The sequence below is a fragment of the Ptychodera flava genome, chromosome 4 (assembly GCF_041260155.1).
Source record: "Ptychodera flava strain L36383 chromosome 4, AS_Pfla_20210202, whole genome shotgun sequence".
NCBI lineage: Eukaryota > Metazoa > Hemichordata > Enteropneusta > Ptychoderidae > Ptychodera > Ptychodera flava.
The window spans coordinates 103,123-122,115 of NC_091931.1; the positions used below are offsets into that span (position 1 = coordinate 103,123).

At 35.4% G+C, this 18,993-nt stretch overlaps 1 protein-coding gene across 3 annotated transcripts in view; it reads right to left on the reverse strand.

Annotated features, from left to right (window-relative positions):
* Positions 1–445: 445 nt before the first annotated feature.
* LOC139130331 (E3 ubiquitin-protein ligase MYCBP2-like) overlaps positions 446–18,993 on the reverse strand; it is a 688,708-nt gene continuing 670,160 nt past the window's right edge. For 2 of the 3 annotated variants that reach the window (XM_070696083.1, XM_070696081.1), the window contains 5 exons: positions 18,202–18,309; positions 9,178–9,387; positions 8,630–8,737; positions 3,632–3,797; positions 446–2,903 (listed from right to left, as the gene is read on the reverse strand). In XM_070696083.1, coding sequence (XP_070552184.1) covers positions 2,788–2,903; positions 3,632–3,797; positions 8,630–8,737; positions 9,178–9,387; positions 18,202–18,309 — 708 coding nt within the window. In that variant the 3' untranslated portion in view covers positions 446–2,787. The remainder of the gene's footprint in view (positions 2,904–3,631; positions 3,798–8,629; positions 8,738–9,177; positions 9,388–18,201; positions 18,310–18,993) is intronic. The other variant, XM_070696082.1, reaches the window with a different exon arrangement.

Consider the following 18,993-nt stretch of genomic DNA (forward strand, 5'->3'; position numbering starts at 1 on the left):
GATGTAGCAAGGTATCAGGTTATGCTTACCCTTTCCAGACGCCTAGTACTATGACTAAACAAGGTTCCAGATGACATTATTGTTATTGCCATTTTCTGTTCATTCCTTGGACCTGGTAAATTATTTATTTGCCTTGAGGGATATGATTGCTAACGTTAAGAGATCCATTCTGATATTGCCATCAATCACACCCTGTGTACTTGATCAAAACACATGAATATGTTCTGCAGTTAATCTGAACTTGACAGAGACTGGTGTTCAAAAGAATTGAATCACTCTCCTTAATTTTCTGCAAAATCTTTCCACTTTATCAGCATCCCATCGCACTCATAAAAACATATTTTTGATCCAGTTGGCATGGACAAATGTTTCGTCGTGTCCCTTACACAACCTGCTCAGATACACATTCAATGCATATCTCTGTGAATACATTATGATCTGTGAATTATTGTTCATAATATTTTATTGACACAAATTTGACAGAGAGAGTAAGCCACTTGCACACATATTACAACTTGCAGTTCTAGATTATGATAGTACACTTAAATCTCAATACCTTCCAGCAGTAAATTTAAATCTCCTTTGGCAGCTACAGAATGAAAATGTTGAGTATTTCTTAAAATGACAAGCTGTATCTACTGTTCAATGTCAATCATCTATGATTAGGGATTCATGTGAGTTTTTGTGACTTTTATACTCTACAATGTACAGTTGACCAAATTTGAAAACACTTTTGTAATCTTTGAAAAATTTTGAATTTTGATGAATGGCAATGGTTTTATAAAGATAAAGTATGGTACTTGCCGGATGAGATGATTATTTAAACCTTTTGGTCTCACAACAAGTCACCATTTTCACTACTTCCATAGACACTTCATGCAAAATGTATGTTTTCCCCACACAGTTGAACACCATGGCCGACAGTGAACAAAGAATTCATTTGACATTCACCTTTTGTCTGAATATGTAAAACATCATCTTCATTTTTTCAAAGGAAAGACTAAATATTATTTGACATATATCATTTTATTACAGTACCATGAGCAAATTTGTTGATAATTAATGGAAAGAGATTATCACCAGTTGACAGTTGAGGGATTCTATCAAGTAATTAAACTAAAGTGTTGACTTGACACAAACTGATGTCTAATGCAGGCATTCACAAAATACATGTAGTTGACATCATGAAGTACAGTCATAAAATGACATCACTGCCAATAAGCACATCACCATGGTTACAGAGCATACCAATGCTATGGTCTACTACTTGTATGAAGTATCAATTTGAAATAAACCCTGTATAATTGAGCATCTTTTGAGTCTCATATAAATTCTGATTAAATTGCTTTAAATGTTACCCATTAGAAAACATCTTCGGTAACAAAGTATTAATTCAAAATTTTTTGATTTAAGAAAATTAAGTTCATCAGTTCATCCATGATTGCACTGCATTCATGAAGTTAATGATGAACTTATTACATGTGCATAAAACGATAATTTCTTTACATGTGCATAAAACGATATTTTCTCGTATAGAAATGCATTTAAATATGGATATAATAACAATGTTTTCAATGTCAGGATTTAAAGACAGTCAATCACTCTCCAGGTAAATAAGTTTAGGTTTGGCATATTTTGTGACGTGATGTAAAATGAAATAATCAAGCACAACAGATCAGTATTGTCATGTAAATAGTAGCTACATCATTTCCATTCCTGCTGTTAATGTTTTTCTGAAAAAAACCCATCTAAAAGATTAGGTCATCCCTCTTGTTGTCATGAAGAGATGTGAACAATTCATCCCTTTTTTGAGAATTTCATGATTGATAGAACAATCATTAGATTTAACATTTTCTTGCAAAATCATGGCAGTACAACTTCACATCTTTAAGAGTTGAGTGTTAACATAGTGAAGAAAGCAGAGGGTCTTCGAAAATGAAAGTATGTCAAAACAGTTAGGAAACCTGGGAAACAAAGTTGCTACCATGGCTAACGTTGTTTGGATTAAAGCTTAACTGCATACAATTATGTTAACACACATTCATGGTCTTCCATGCCAAAACTTAAAAGGAATGCAAAAGAGGAGAATGAACAAGAGCTAAACACTTGCAAATTAATAAGCTTCACCCTGATTTGTGTAGAGCATTACTAGTAATTGATGGTCAAAGATATTGCATACCCTTCTTGTGTAAAAACAAGGTCACAAAATCTCACCATGTCCATTCAGACAATAGAAGATTTATTTTACATTTCTTCTACATAAGTTTGCAAGTCTTTAGGATTGAGTAAACACCAGTGCATGCAGTACCTTTAACATGATCTTAAATTGTTTTTGTTATTATCAAGTCAAAGCAGAGAGAAGAAGAGGATGTATACAAGTTTTTCAATGATGTAACATACGGAGGAGTCTGACATTTTGTCACTATTCACCCTTGATTTTGTTGTTGAAACCAATGAATATAAATGATATTACATTACAAGTGGGAAAGGGTGGCAATGTTAGGCTGTTCCAGGTACCTTTGCATGGCATCACAGTTACTGATGTATGATGGTCAAAATAAATCATTTACACATTTTGAATTTCACACTGATAGTTAACGTAAATATTTAATTTTGATGACTTTTTATGTAATGTCTAGTGTTGTAGCACATCAATATCTCTTTACCCATCAAATTGTGATAATACTATTTTAATGTTTTCTATAGCAAAGCTGAACCTTTCTTTAAAACAGGATGAAAAGGTTTAATTTACTCAACACAGACTTTAGGAATTAAAGGTGATACATTTTAGAAGGTGTGTGCATTTCTACAAATACCACATCCTAAAGCAAACTCTTCACCAGTTGGAGGATGTTCAACATGAAGTGGACATTCATCAACATCTAGGCGTTTTGCACGTGGACCTGTAAAGGAAAGTATCCATGTCACCTTGTTATTACATTTAATACTTGTACTCATTCAAATGATTTTACACTTTCATAATCTCTAAAATTGTACAATATTATATGAGTGATTCTTCTTGAATTATTCTATTGTGTCTGACTGACCACAAGGACTATCAAGAGTGTAGTTTGTAATGTTATTCCATGATATGGTAGAAGCCAAAAGACACCACAGAGAATGATAATATTTGGTTTTTCATCACATTCTTTTTGAGATGTATTACATGAAAATATATCTTGTTCCTTGATCCTGAAACAGGTTTATTTATTCCATCATCCAGTGGGCAAGTCACACCTATTTCTTAAATATTCCTCTACAAGTGTTAACCACCAAGTTGTTATACAAAATGGTAGAATTGTTAAAAAGTAATAATTCAGTTAAAAGCTGCAGTGATGATGGAAAGTCTTGGTTTTGAATTTTGTTCACATCATTGCCCCAGGACTTTCTAGTTCTATTTTTTCCTCAGTAATAACTCATTATTTAAGGATTACAACATGCCATGGTCCCCAAAATATTACAAACTCTAAGGCAATTTATTTCACACTTTGGGTTATCACATTCTCTGTGTATTAGTTGCTGATATGGGCCTTTCGGTCTATTATCTTGTCAATCAAACAAACAAACAAAGACACGCACAGACAAAGTAGGTTGGTAAGGAAGTCAATAACAATATTGTAAATGAACTGACCTGCTGGACAGTGAGGTAGGTCAGCTTTAGCAACACTGGTAACTCTTTGGAAGTCATCATGACAAGAGTTGCAGAAGTGAGTGGTACCAAAACAGAAGAATACAGCTACGGAACAACAATATCGGCACTTGTATTCCAAATAGTCAGTCCCATGCTTTGGACACATCTAAAATAAAGAAATTCAAAAGTTTTGGATTTAGTTATATATAAGGGACAAAGTCGGCAATTTTTCATGAATTTGTTTGATAGGAGACACTATTGGGTCTATGGTTTTAATTCTGTTTCACAGTCCATGGGATTCGATGGTTAAACTTACAAGCAAATGCCGTTTTAAGTTTCACTATTTTACAGTAGTTTGTTTTGGCGTGTGCTCCTCGTTATCCATTGTGATGAAGTTTCTATGAAGGTCACAGGCCACTCATGCACTCTTCCACACCCCAGACAGACATTGAACATTGCCGTAAAAAGCAGGAAGGCAGTCTTACATATCCTTGAAGCCATCTATGGTCACTACTTGGGTCGCTATTGACTTGATTGGGGATTTTTGCCATCGAAAAATTTGCAGAAAATGGCCGACTTTGGTCCCTTGAAGGTAGCATTGACCTTAAAACTGTAAGACTTGCTGGTCTGATGGTACAAATCATGATGAATCATGAGAAATTTCCAGTATTGTGTCACAAGTGGTTGACCAGAAAAACAATGTAAAAATTTGAAAGTCTGAGTATCTGCCCCTAAGGTGCATTCTTTGTGAAGGAGAATGCTGAGCTATTGACTAAGCCATATGCTGATGAAACCTATGCTAACACAAAGGCTACACGAAGGCTGTATACACACTTTTACATTCCTGCATGACAGTTATTGCTGGCGCGATAAAACTTGGAACACCAAAGTCCCTATATATGTGGGGAGACTGCTGGGAATATCCCTATATCACCAAATAATTAACCAACAAGGGTATTGCTACGAGCGTGAAGTTTAGCAGATCATCTTTCATTTTGTTTATCAAAACACTGCTAGATGTCTCGTAAAGCAGAGGCTGTTCATTTTGCATGACCAATGGTAATTACCCAAGTAAAGCATTGACTTTCTACCAATAAAGTTAAAAAATTGCTTTTGCCTATGTGTATCACCATGGGGTCCATGCCTTTGTTGGATTGCTGCAGTAAATTTCATTGATTTCCTATTTTCCTGAAGTTTTGATGACCGTTTTGCACAAATGATAATTAACTCGCACTTTCTCCAACTTTAACCTGCCCAGAATCAACGCGCCCGAAACCAACTCGCCCATTGTTTAAGATATACACATTCGTACCGCGTACCTTGTGTTATAAATTCTATGTACCCTTTGTTGTCGATTTAGTCTGTAAATATCAATGAATGGATGCTATATAGCATCGAGACTATGATTTTATCAATATTTCGACTGACTAACACAACCAAAATTTTAAGCATTTTCTTCATCTTTAAAAAATAAGTGATCACCTTTCCTTAACTGTGTTTTTGTTTGGAAATGCTGTGTCCCCATTAGTCGGTATGAATGCTCAGGTTTGACTAGAATGTATGTTAAATGCATGTATGTTAAAGATACAGTGATTTAACATAACTGAAAGCATTTTAACTTAAGCCAATTCCTAATTTGCATATTTAAAGACTTTCCTAATATATCTTGATTGCCTCAACCAAACTTGACCAAACTTGCTATGTACATTGAGGATACTATGATATAACATTATTGAAAGTCGTTAAACATTTTTTACTTCAGCCAATTACCAATTTGCATATTTAATGAACTTTCCTAATTAGGGATATATATCTTGATTGCCTTGACCAAACTTGACGAAACACCCTATGTACATATACTATGATAAAACATTATTGAAAGTAATTTTGGATTTTTTACTGCAGCTAATACCTAATTTGAATATTTAATAACTTTCCTAATTTGGGATATACCTGGATTTATTTGACCCATGTTGGCAAAACATGGCAAAAATTGAAATTCACAGACAACTGCAATATATAATGAAGCAATATATAGTGAAACAAGTGAGCATTTTCAGTTCATGTCTGGTCATTTAGACTGTCCTTTTTCATTGTACGTTTCTTGAGATTACTCTAGTATGTGCCCACTTCAATCGGATACCCCTATAAATAATGATATCATCTGTATGACGCATGCAAATAAATGTGACTGAACTACATGTATGACTGCTTATGTAAAGGCCAAGACTCGGACAGGGTATACAAGACGACATCCGAGTCGTCTTTGCCTCCGAGGAGAGGTTTTCATATAATACAGCCAAGAAAGAAGGTCTGGCTTTATCTACAGTTTACTATATTCTTCAAAAATACCGTCAAGGACAGTGTGCTCACATTCGGTTTGAATTGGTCCATTCGAGAAATATTTAAACCAGGAAAAACAAGAATAACAAAAGCAAATAAGGTCTCCAACTTAGGTACTGGAGGTCATCTTTAGGAACATGCATATCAACTTCTACAGCAATGGGACAAGCACATCCTAAATACATTAATAAGCAAATGTCAACAACAAAAAATAGACAGAAGGTTTGATAAGAAGAAAAGGTGGGAGTGGGTAAAAAATGTACAAGGGATCTGGTAAAAAAGTAATGCTACCTCATCAATCTTCTAGACCCTACCCTTCTGAATATCAAATGTTCCATCCCTTGGTATTACAGAACGCCAGATGACAGGAAATATATTTACAACCTTGGGGATTTTTAATTAATGCCATGAGTGTTATCATTCTAATGTAAACTCACTTAAGTTAGTTACAGGTGGTGAAATGCCTTCCACTGTGGGCGGTGATTAGAACATCTGGAATTATCCTGGATCGAAACTTCTCATCAGTTCTTGTATGTCTTACATAGAAAAGTTGCAAAAATTGGTCTACAATGAAAAAATTCACCTAAGCTTTGTTTTCTGGATCAAATTTTCCTACAAATTGATACCAAATATGACAAAATTATGTTCACAGCCTTCAAAACTGTCTCAAAACATATCCTGGGTTGGTGTAGGTCATTTAAGGTCACAAACTGAGAAAATTACCTAAAGTATACAAATTTGGGGGTTTCCCAACACTTTGAGCAGAAAATTTATCTAATAACATCCCTCGGGACTTAATACCACATTACAAAGCTATCAAACAAGTAATTTTGAGAACAAGTTTTTCTTGACCAAAAATGACAATATTGTCTTAAAAGTACAAATTTGTATATTTTAGGACAATTTCCACATATCTAACTATTGTCATCTCTGTACGTCTGTGTACCAAATATAAAAACTGTCTGTCCAGGGGTTTTAAAAAGAAAATACTGTTAAAGATTTTTTGACCAAAAATGACAAAATTGCTCCAAAATAGTAATTTTCCCAATTTTGTCATAATTTCACCAAATTAGAAGCGTAACACCCTCGCAAAGATCCAACCCAAATTTGAGAGCAATTGGGCTGGCGGTTTCAGAGAAGTAGAATTTTTACTGAAAATGAGAAAAATCACCAAAAAATTCAGTAAAAATACAAAATTAAGGATATCTTCACAATATTCATAAAACTGTATAAGGTTCACCTAAGGTACTTGCACACAAATTTTCAAAGCAATCAAAACAGCGGTTCTCCAGATATTAATTCTTGACCATTTTCACATTTTGTAAGCTCATTTGCATAATTTTGGCAATGCAGACTTCATTTGAAAAAAATCCCATCTATAGCCCAGGATGCATCCACACACCAAATACCAAGCTGAAATGTGCAGCGGTTTGCGTGTTTTTGATGTTGACGGACATACTGTACATACATACATACATACATACATACATACATACACACATACATACAGACGCCATCGACTTCAGCTTATACGATAAACTCACATTGGTATAACCAAATGTGAGCTAAAAACACAAAAGGTATCGACGACAGCTGTAGAGGTTATGAATGACAGTTGAAGAATGTTTGTAACATAGATTCCCCGCCACGTTGCACACCAGCAGCAGCGACTATCCATGCTTTATTTCAACTTGATAATCAGCTGATACACTGAAACTGTCAGACAACCCAAACCTTGTCTGTATTAGTTCTCAGAGAATTTTGCTACGACATGTCGGATAAAAAAGTCCAAGCCTGGAAGTTTTAGCAACATTTATAGAAACTACATCAGTGCACAGCCAATAAAATACACGCCGGTACCATTGGTTATTTACACAACTATCTATTCCTCAGTGTCACTCTAAGAACATGCATCTACTTTAAATCGGTTGTCAAATCGGTTTCTTTAAAAGAAATTAGAAATTTAGCAACTTTGAATTTCAATCAAGGAAACACTGTTGGTTAGATGGGAAATTGACGAAGTACATGCCCACGGTAAGATGACATCGCATGATGGACCCGGTAAAACACGAAAAATGTTCATGTACAACATATAGGAAAGAGACGCACAATGTAAACCTCGACGTAAACTGATCACTTTATAAAAATAAAAGTTAAAAATACAGATTTCACCTCAATGCCAATTGTAAACAATTGTAAACATTGGTTGGCCTTCAAAGATAAGCTCGGCTGATAGAAATGGTTGCCAAATATTATGGCATATTTTTTCCCCTTGTTTTGGTGTTTTTTATTAATATAGGTTTGAGAATATAAAATTAACTTTACATAGATCAACTCCATGTCTATTTGACAACCTCAATGCAAAATTTCTGTGAGTTCCCTCTTCAAACAAGTTTGTAAACTTCAACTGAATTTGGAAGAGTATGAATTTCTCACTCGTACCAGTCAATAACTCAGTGTTCACCTTAATATAATAACAAAATTATTTTTCAAAAGTAGCTGCATGCTCCATAAGATACTGCTTGAAAACCAAGTTGGTGTGCAAAATAACTCGATGTTAGTTTGTAAGGTTGATGACATATGAACATCTGTGACCGGACCTACCACTGCTGTACACTGCTGGGCATGACTAGCCCAATCAGAATATTCAATTACCTGTGCCCTTGAGATGTCTGAGCATGCTCCACAAACTAGTTCTGTAGGATCATATTCATCTGCAATGTCAGCTTCTTGATCACAACGAGCTTCCCCACCATAGTATGCCTGACAACATATCAACAATAGTTATGATGAAAATCCAACAAATATACCTTCCACCTCACACCCTCCAAGAAATTACTCTAACAAATGCTAATTTGATTTTTGCAAGTCAACGTAAATGACGCATTTCCACAGGGAAAATCAATGTAAATGACATATTTCAATTCAGTGATAGATTGTGCAGTTCAATGCTTTTTACTTCTGAAATAATTTGAGTTCTGTCAATAGACACAGAAATGTATAAAAATTTAAAGTAGAAAGTGTTTGCTTGCAGCAATTTTTGCATCATAATAAAAGTGATCATGATATGTATACTTTTATGTTATACACTTATTCTTCAACCTCAAATCATCTAGCCTGGGTTGATTTGATACAGAAATCTCTTTGAAGAGAGAGAGAGAGAGAGAGAGAGAGTGCTCTTTGTCGTGATATTACAAACCTACCTTTTTACACTTAAAACAGACATAGTAAGCATATCTGTTCATAGCAAATCCTGTCGGATCATTGTAAAATCTAGCACCAGGAGTGGTTATCGCTTCACACTTATGTAATCCTTCATATTCTAATCTCATAACAGCTTTCCTTTGGACATCTTCCTCTAAGGCTCGTATGGCAGAGAGCAAATCCCTAAGGACACCATGCTCTATATTGATCTGTGAAAGAGAAGATGGCCAAGGTTAATGATTAACACACATGCAATGCTTTGTCCTCTAAGAAATTGTTTATTCTTCTGATAATGAGATGGATATTTAGCAGTATGGGATCTGGAATGTCTGTATGCGGTGGCTTATGCAACCAAAATACCGTAGCTGTAGCTGTCGTATTTGGTAAGATGGGTGAAACTAGCTCAAAATATGTGACCAACATGGTTGATTATTGTTCATAGGGGTGTAATCCTATAACATGGGGCCCGGGGGGCACCGACATCCTGTATACGTCCTTTAGTGTTTATTATTTGCCATAAATGTTAAGTTTGTCAAAAAGTCAAATTTTTTGGACATAAATGAAAGTTATTTGATCTGGTTGGTTACAGCTCCAGCATAAGTTCAATCTCAGTATCAACAGCTTTGACGTGTGTGGAAGTGAATTAAGACATGGAACTCAATAGGATCAACAACATCTAAAACAGGAAATGGTGAACTCCCTCACATAATGCAGAAGGGGAGAAAAAATTAGCAACAAACTATTTTACGATAATGGACAATGGCTAATCTAAACCAAATTTTACTTAAACTGGATTGTTGGCATTGATTACACATTTATCTGTTGTCCATTGAATAGAAAATAAATTTGGGCCCTTGACTAAAAAACATTTGCTTGATACACTCACCACAAAATGTACTTAGTATGTGGAGTGTACATCTACCGTATCTACAATACATGTTCAATGAAAACAAGTTTGGAGACTGTAAGTCAACAGTGCATCTTAATCTGTGAGACTAAATAAGCTTACCCCTGAAGTGTGTATGGGCAAAAACAAAATTTCATTTTGAATAATGTAATGCAGTGGAGAACATACAATATGGTGAAAAGCAAAGTATATGATAAAAACTGAATATAAAATGATATGGAAATGTTGTCTGACAGTCATAAGTATCTGGTGTGTGCCAAGAAACAAATATTAAAATTGGACAGCATCATTCTGACAATAGTTTCTCTGACTGGTTTGTTTCCTTCTGATTTTCTGATACAGTGATAGGTACAAAATATTTATAATATGGTGTTATTCATGATAGTTTACAACAGAGCTTGCATTTTATTCACAGTAGAACTGACTTTTACATGTAAGATATTGCCACGTTAACTGTAAATTCTGGCTTTGGGCAGCTCAAACGTCGCATTACTAAAATGTTTTGTTTGATATGATACGGAGTGACTTGCACACATACGGTATGTACTATGCAGTCAATGTATTCATAGTATGAGAGTTTACTACATTCAAGCATAGACAGTAGGGGGCTCTACTGTCTATGATTCAAGCATAAATGTTGACAATTACATGCATGCCAGTGCATGATTTCAAGTAACCACGAGGAAATTCTGATGGTCTTTTTATATAATAGTGGAAATATAGGTAACAACAGTGAAACAAACAACATTACTTATCGTGAAAGAGCTAAAGTGCAATCTTGGATCATGTATGATCATGCCGATCATGCCAAATTGCCATGTCGATCATGCCATAATTTTGAAATGCACGTACTTCCCAGGTAAATCGATCAACATATAAGCACACACTGTCTTTAGTGATTGAAGTCAACAATGATGTCAAAATCAACACACAACTGACAAAATTACCTAAAATAAGCAACAGAAAATTCAAAAATTTTCTGCGTCGAAAGGACAGCACATCTTCAACAGCAGAACGACACTAACTAGTTATACGCGCATGCGCATACTAAGCATGGCCTCACTCCGACCTAGCTCTATACTGAGGGCCATTGGATTGCCTTCCTCAGTAGAACTGATATGTCTGCCGCCAAAGAAATGGATTCGCCGGTACCGAGTGAGTACCATGTACGGAGGCCATCATTCTTCAGTCGAATGAAGGAGCCTTTCATGCCAAAAAACACACGACAGCAACAAAAGTACCATCACTGTCAACTTCATATTTACCAGACATCATCAAATACACGCCAAAAAGTTTAAAACATAAAAAATCAGACCAGACTGCGAAACAAGATGGCATCAGTGTGATTCTTCAACTGACATTCAGTCATTGCAAAACAACGTTAACTTGTTCTATGCGCATGTGCATACTAAGCGTGGCCCTGATCTAGTAAGGGCCGTTGGATTGCCTCCCTCGGTACAACTGATACGTCTGCCACCAAAGAAATAGATTTGCCAGTACCCTGTGACTATAGCCTACGGAGGCCATCATTCTTCAGTCGATCAAAGGCGCCTTTCATACCAAAAATTACATGACGGCGACAAAAGTACAAACACTGTCAACTTCATATTGATAAAACAAATTCAAATACAAACTGAAACGTTTACAACGTAAACAAGTCATCGTTGATTACACAGTCCCCACTTGTCAATGGGTACTTTGATTACAAGTCCTCAGAGAGGATAGAGTCCTCTTCATTAATTAGGTCTGTGATAAAAATACTTTGATACAGATGGTGCTCAATGGCCAAGAATGAGTTCCATGGTGATGAAAACATAAAACCAATGTAGGCCACCATCCTAAAGGTCATTGAATGAGTCAACTAGGAATTAATCGACAAGATGTTGCAAAACATTTTTTGCATACTATCCTAACACTAACAGATTATCACCGATACCATATTTCATAAAGTTTGATGCAGTATTTACAACACTATGAGGTCAACATCTGTATCAAGTTTCATCAAATTTGACGCTGTATTTGTAGATATATCACTCTAAATAGGAATGTTCATTAGATATGTAATTATAAATTAATATGAACTAGACACTGATAAATGTCTTTATTCACTGTTAAAGCAATGTGAGCTTAACATTTGTACCAAGTTTCATGAAATTTGATGCACTATTTCTTGACATATCAGCCTAATTACGAAACTTCAATAATTGACATGACACTGCTACATGATGTGAAACAAATTGACGAGCATATGTATAATATAGGTCAATGTCCTTGTGCCAACTTTGAATGATATTGCTGGAAATATGTCTGAGTTATGGCTCTGTACATAAAAAAAATAACAAAATGGCCACCAGGCAGCCATTATATTGCATTGGATTGTGAAACTAATAAACATGCATATTTATGACATAGATCAATGTCCTCGTACCAACTTTGAATAAAATTGGTTGATACATGTCCAAGTTATGGCTCTGGCCATAAAAAAACCATAGCAAAATGGCCACCGCGCCATATTGTATCTGATTGTGAAACCAATTGACATGAATATTGATGGCATAGGTCAATGTCCTTGTACCAACTTTGAATAAAATTGGTTGATACATGTCTGAGTTATAGTAGCGAACATGAAAAATAATAATATAATGGCTGCCACACAGCCATATTTGATCCGACAATCTAAAAAATCAATGAGCCTGCCCGTACGAAAGATCAAAACTTGCTACATATTAGTACATATATGTTACAAATTTGATACACACTTTAATTGAACATGTGAAATATGCACCAAGTTTGTACTAGTTTGGTACACACTATGGGATTTTCACCATGGTAGTTGTGACATTTGTACCAAGCTTGTAGATATATGTGAAATACAAATCAAGTTTGGTACGAACTTCAGATTTTTTAGCTGTCCCACGTGGCACTGTTTTGTCACAGAATTGAAACAATGATCGAACTACGTACCCTGTGTTCATTGTACAAAATGACAAATTAATTCTTTTTTATTTAAAATTTTTTAAATACTCTCGGTTGTTAAACACATATGAATTAGGTTACGCGTGGAATGCACAAATTTATAAAACCATTGAGGTAGCTACCTCCATATCAAACCATTGCAACATCATGAATGAAAAACATCAAAAGTCAACTAAGCTGCCATTTTTCAACCAATTTCCTTGGACATATTTTAAATGATAAGGATCCAAAAATGGTACTCGAATTCCATTTAAAGACTTTTTTGTTCCGTTCACTAGTCGTAACCACTGAAAGTACCTGTCATGTGTCCGCCAAAACATTCACACTGTCATACCAGTACGCTCAGAGCAGGGAAAAGTCATTGCCACGGCTATCAATGATTACTTGCATTATTACACATGTCCAAAGACCATGGATCCCAGCTGACACCAAATGTCTTCAAATGATTGATTTCAAGTGCATAAAAGTTGGTAAAAAAGTAATATACTCTCCCATTTCTCGAGAAACTGACGTTTCAGATAAATGAGAGCATCGAGGTCACAGGTCACACAGCCTATTATATATTTGAACTTCGACCTTACAAGATCACATGTCGTGAAGAGAAACACTTGATTGGCTAATTTGGCCAACACCAGCATTTGAATTCCACTGCACCATAGCAAGTCATGGATCATGCACTGCTTCAGCAGTCAAATTTACAACGTTTTACCTGCCGTTTTGGGGAGAAATTGTAGACTATTTCTGTCATCGGACGATTAAGGGAACAAAGAAGAGATTTGGGAGTACAATTGTTGTTTGATGAAGGACACATTGCCTCCGTTCGACACCGAGAGTTTATGTAAGTTAAACACATTCAGTGGATCATGGATGTCCGTTATACACTCAAATGACCTTGGACAATTCCGCGGGATTTCAGTTAAGTTTCAAGCTAGAGTTTGCTGCTTTGACACTTTCCATGCCACAGAGGACCATTTCAAACCAACCACTGTTCATTGAGAACATCATGATGACAAGAAGTGAGACTGTCCCTATCGATCATTGCATTGGTTCTTATGATAGAAACTCCACTGCATGCTGTGCATTGGACAAATCGGACATGGCAGAGTTATTTTCGTCACAGTTGTCAGTATCTTACGGTGGAAGCAATATTTTGGACTCGGCGGAACTAATCTATCATCCAAGTGATGTGGAATGTGGTTGTGTTTAGTTGTTTGCTTTTTGAAGTTGGACTGAACACTAAGTGTGTTCAAATATCGCTGTTAAGTCAAGGTCATCCCATGAAGTTTTTATTTTTTTTGTAGCTCTGGACAATGTTTTTCGATGATTTTGCGTTTTGATTTGAACATGTAATAATACAACATTAAGTTAAAACTCTTATGTTTTCCATGTACATTCCATCGGAAAGGTATTTTGAAATGTTTAGTGAATTTTATTCTTCAACAAAAGTATATATGTCACAAAAATTACAAAATTTTTGAATAAGTTTTTCATAGTTAACTATCTATGAGACTTTAATATTTTTTCACCACTCAGTTTCTATTTGGTACACATTTAAAAAAATTGTGATCTGTATGATCTTCTTTAAAGAGACAGAATTTACCATTTTTCAATCTAAATTCCATTGTCAGGGAATGTTTTGAATTAGAGTGTACTGTACATATATGCCAAAAAGAATATATTTTACAGCTCATTTTATGTATAAAGTACAAAGATTGTATTTTTATTGTATATTCTGGTCCCATTACATGACAATGGCTCTATTGTTCCAGTCAAAATTCGGGTGTACCTCCCTGGGGGGTCTTATAAACGAACTAACAGCTAATTACGAATTGATAAAATAATCCTGGGGGTCTTATAAACGGGCGGGGTCTTAGAATCGGAGGAATACGGTAGTAGAGATAGTTTTATTCTGCAGTAATATATTGTGTTTTTTAGTTAACAAAATTTATTGTGTGAGAAGTTTTTTCTTTTTACAGTGTAGTATAGTTGAATGTGTCGTAGGGTGAGTGCGTGTTGGATGTAGTAATATCCTCTCGACTTTTTCAAAGATGTTCAACCTAACATCTGGATACATGACTCTAAGGTGAATTTTAGAATCTGCTGCTCACAAGAGAAACATATCTAAAGAGTGTACATTTATAGCCAGTTTAGAAATTATCATTTGTATACAATACAATGGGGAGTAGCAGCACGATGATGTCATGTACCACATGTTGTGTGAGCATTACTTTGAAAAGACGCTGTCAGGAATTACAATCATCTAAATCCCCTGAAATGTAACCAGGGCAACAGTATATGTCTGCTGTTGCTAAGGCAACAGATACCATGCCCACGATATTGAATCCCCCCCCCCCCCCCCCCCCCATCTCCAAGCTTGGTGCACACTCAATACAAACAAAAACAAAATGACCTCTACATTCTCTGTACAAACTTGGTGCAATGTTCATCACACTCTCCACACATACTTGCTGCAAACTTAGCCTATGTTTGAATCAAAGTGTATATAACTGACTAGCAAGATTGGTGCTTGTTTGGATGTCAGAATTTGTATCAAGTTTGTAACAAATAAGGAATGCAAACTTGTGGCAAATTTTGATCTTTCGTAAGGGTATGTATGACATACCGGTAACTCAATGTCCTTGTACCAACTTTGAATAAAATTGGTTGAGACTTTCCTGAGGCATGGCTCTGGACATGAAAAAAAGTAACAAATGGCCGCCACGAGGACGTATTGAATTATATAATGAAACAAATCCATGTGCATATGTATGACATAGGTCAATGTCCTCGAACCAACTTTGAATACCAGATATGAACTGAAAATGCTCACGTGTTTCATTACGTATTGCAGTTATGTGTAAATTTGAACCTTTGCCACATGTTTGCAACTTCATTGAAAGTATTGTGATCAACATAATGAACAACGTTCACTGCCGATTAATTCTAAAAGATCATGAAGTACAAATATGTAATTAGCTGAAATAAAAATATTGAAGTTCTTTGACTGCTGTCGTTGTATCACTACTTTTAATAGCAAGTGTAATTACCTTTGGCCAAGTCCTTCAAGCCATATATGCCAAACTGTGAAAGCTCATTAGATATGCAAATTGAAATGAAAATGTGAAATGACTTTCGATATTGTTTTAACCTGCTATAATCATCAATGTACATAGCATGTTTTGCCAACTTTGATCAAGTGAATCCAAGTATATAGCCGTAATTAGAAAAGATCATTGAAAATGCAAATTAGGAATTGCCTGGAGAAAAATGATTAATGACTTTCAAAAATGTTGTATCATAGTATCTTTAATGTATGTTTCATCATCTTTGGTCCAGTCCATTCAGATATATATCCTTAATTAGCAGAGTTCATTAGATATGTAACTTTGGAATTGGCTGAAGTAAAAATGCTTAATGATTTTCAATAATGTTGTATCATAGTGTCTTCAATATACGTAGCAAGTTATGTCAACTTTGGTCAAGTCAATTCAGATAATATGCCTAATTAGGAAAGTTAATTAAATATGCAAATTCAGAATTGGCTGAAGTAAAAATGCTTAATGACTTTCAAGAATGTTGTATCATAGTAGCTTCAATACAAGTAGCAAGTTCATCAACTTTGGTCCAGTCAATTCAAATATATATCCCTAATTAGCAAAGTTCATTAAATATGCAAATTGGGAATCGGCTGAAGTTAAAATGCTTAATGACTTTCAATAATGTTAAATCATAGTATCTTCAATATACATACCAAATTTGGTCAATTTTGATCAAGTCAAATCAGATATATATACCTAATTAGGAAAGTTCATTAAATATGCAAATTAGCTACTATCTTTCATGTCACCCCTTAATGGTTCCAACTGCTGATATATCTTGGTGTGATCAACATTTGTAGCAAATCTCATCAAATTTTGTGCAGTCGTTTTTAATGTATATCAATTTTTTCTAAAATCATTAATTATACAAATGAGCAAAAAGCAAGCAAGCCACACCCACCAAAAACTAATCAGTTCTTGCCATTTGCTGACTGGATCTATGTACCGATATGATTCTGATCTGATCAGCCGTTTTTGAGATATCAGACCAACAGACAGACAGAACAGACAGACAGACAGACAGACAGACAGACATCGCTGCGACATATGCTCACGTGTGTTAACACGTGAGCAAAAAATCAGTTGAGACATGCCAGAGTCATGTCTCTGGACATGAAAGACATTGTAACACAAGTGGCCGCCACGCCGCAATATTCAATCTTATCGTCAATGTCCATGTACCAACTTTGAATAAAATTGGTTGAGACATGCCCGAGTTAGGGCTAAGAACATGAAAAAATCATAACAAAATGGCCGCACGGCAGCCATATTGGATCGTATCACAAAACAAATTGATGTGCCTATGTATGACATATGAAGTAATCCTTGTACAAGTTTGAATGAAATCACTCCAACCATCTCTGAGATATCTGCGTGAATGGATGGACGGAAGCACACAAGCACGGACTTGACCAAATATATAAGTCGTCGAATGAAGACACTGTATCCCCCCCAACAGTGTACGTGGGGACAAATTAGTCCCACAATTTGCATATGCAAAATTCATCACTGTTTGAAGAAAACTCAGTGAGATATATTCTATGTAGCATATTCATGCATTAACCCCCCCCCCCCCCATACACACAAACATGGTGCAATGGTTAATGCGACACAAAAAGGATTTCAAAACTCTTAACAATTTAGAATTTATTCAATGAAAGGGGAATATTTAACCTTATTGTTTTCTCATAGCTGCGTAAAGAAGCCATACAATTAAATGTGTCCATCCCGTCATCTAATATGTTTGTCAAGATATTATGGCTAGTGATCCCTGACTGTTAAGACAAGAGGAAAGTATTGACACACTGTAGCTAATAGTTGGAAAATTTCAGCTATTTATCACTACAATAAGGCCACACACTTCTCTATGATAAGACCACACACTTTTCACCAATAAAAACATGTTTCAGAGGTTTAAAACTGGAAAAAAATATAAAAATACTAAAACTTGACCCAAAATTTGAGTCTCTCTCTCCGAAGACTTATCCACTTACCTCAAAGGTTTATTTTTATACCATCTATGGCAGTCAAAACATACTCACCTTACATATAGGACATTGTGAAAATCCAAATGTAATTCGGGGTCCAACCCAACGTTTCTCTAGAATGTAACAGCAACAGTGTAAATGGAAAACATGACTGCAGTCCAACTGTTGAGGGAGAGGCAAAAGTTCACAAGTTAAGCATGTACTGTAGTTGATCAGAGAAAACTACCCCCATACTATTTATTTGCTCACGTGTTTACACACGTGAGCATATGTCGCAGCGATGTCTGTCTGTCTGTGTGTCCGTCTGTCTGTCTGTCTGTCTGTCTGTCTGTCTGTCTGTTGGTCCGATATCTCAAAAACAGCTAGTCAGATCAGAATCAAATCTGGTACATATATTCAGTTAGCAAATGGCAAGAACTGATTAGTTTTTGGTGGGTGTGGCTTGCATACTTTTTACTCATTTGCATAATTAATGATTTTGGAAAAAATGGATATACATTAAAAATAACTACACACAATTTGATGAGATTTGCTACAAATGTTGATCACACCAAGATATATCAGCAGTGGGAAGCATTAAGGGAAGACATGAAAGATAGTTGCTAATTTGCATATTTAATGAACTTTCCTATTCAGGGATATATATCTGATTTGACTGGATCAAAATTGACCAAACTTGGTATGTATATTGAAGATACTATGATTTAACATTATTGAAAGTCATTAAGCATTTTAACTTCAGCCAATTCCCAATTTGCATATTTAATGAACTTTGCTAATTAGGGATATATATTTGAATTGACTGGACCATTGTTGATGAAACTTGCTACATATATTGAAGCTACT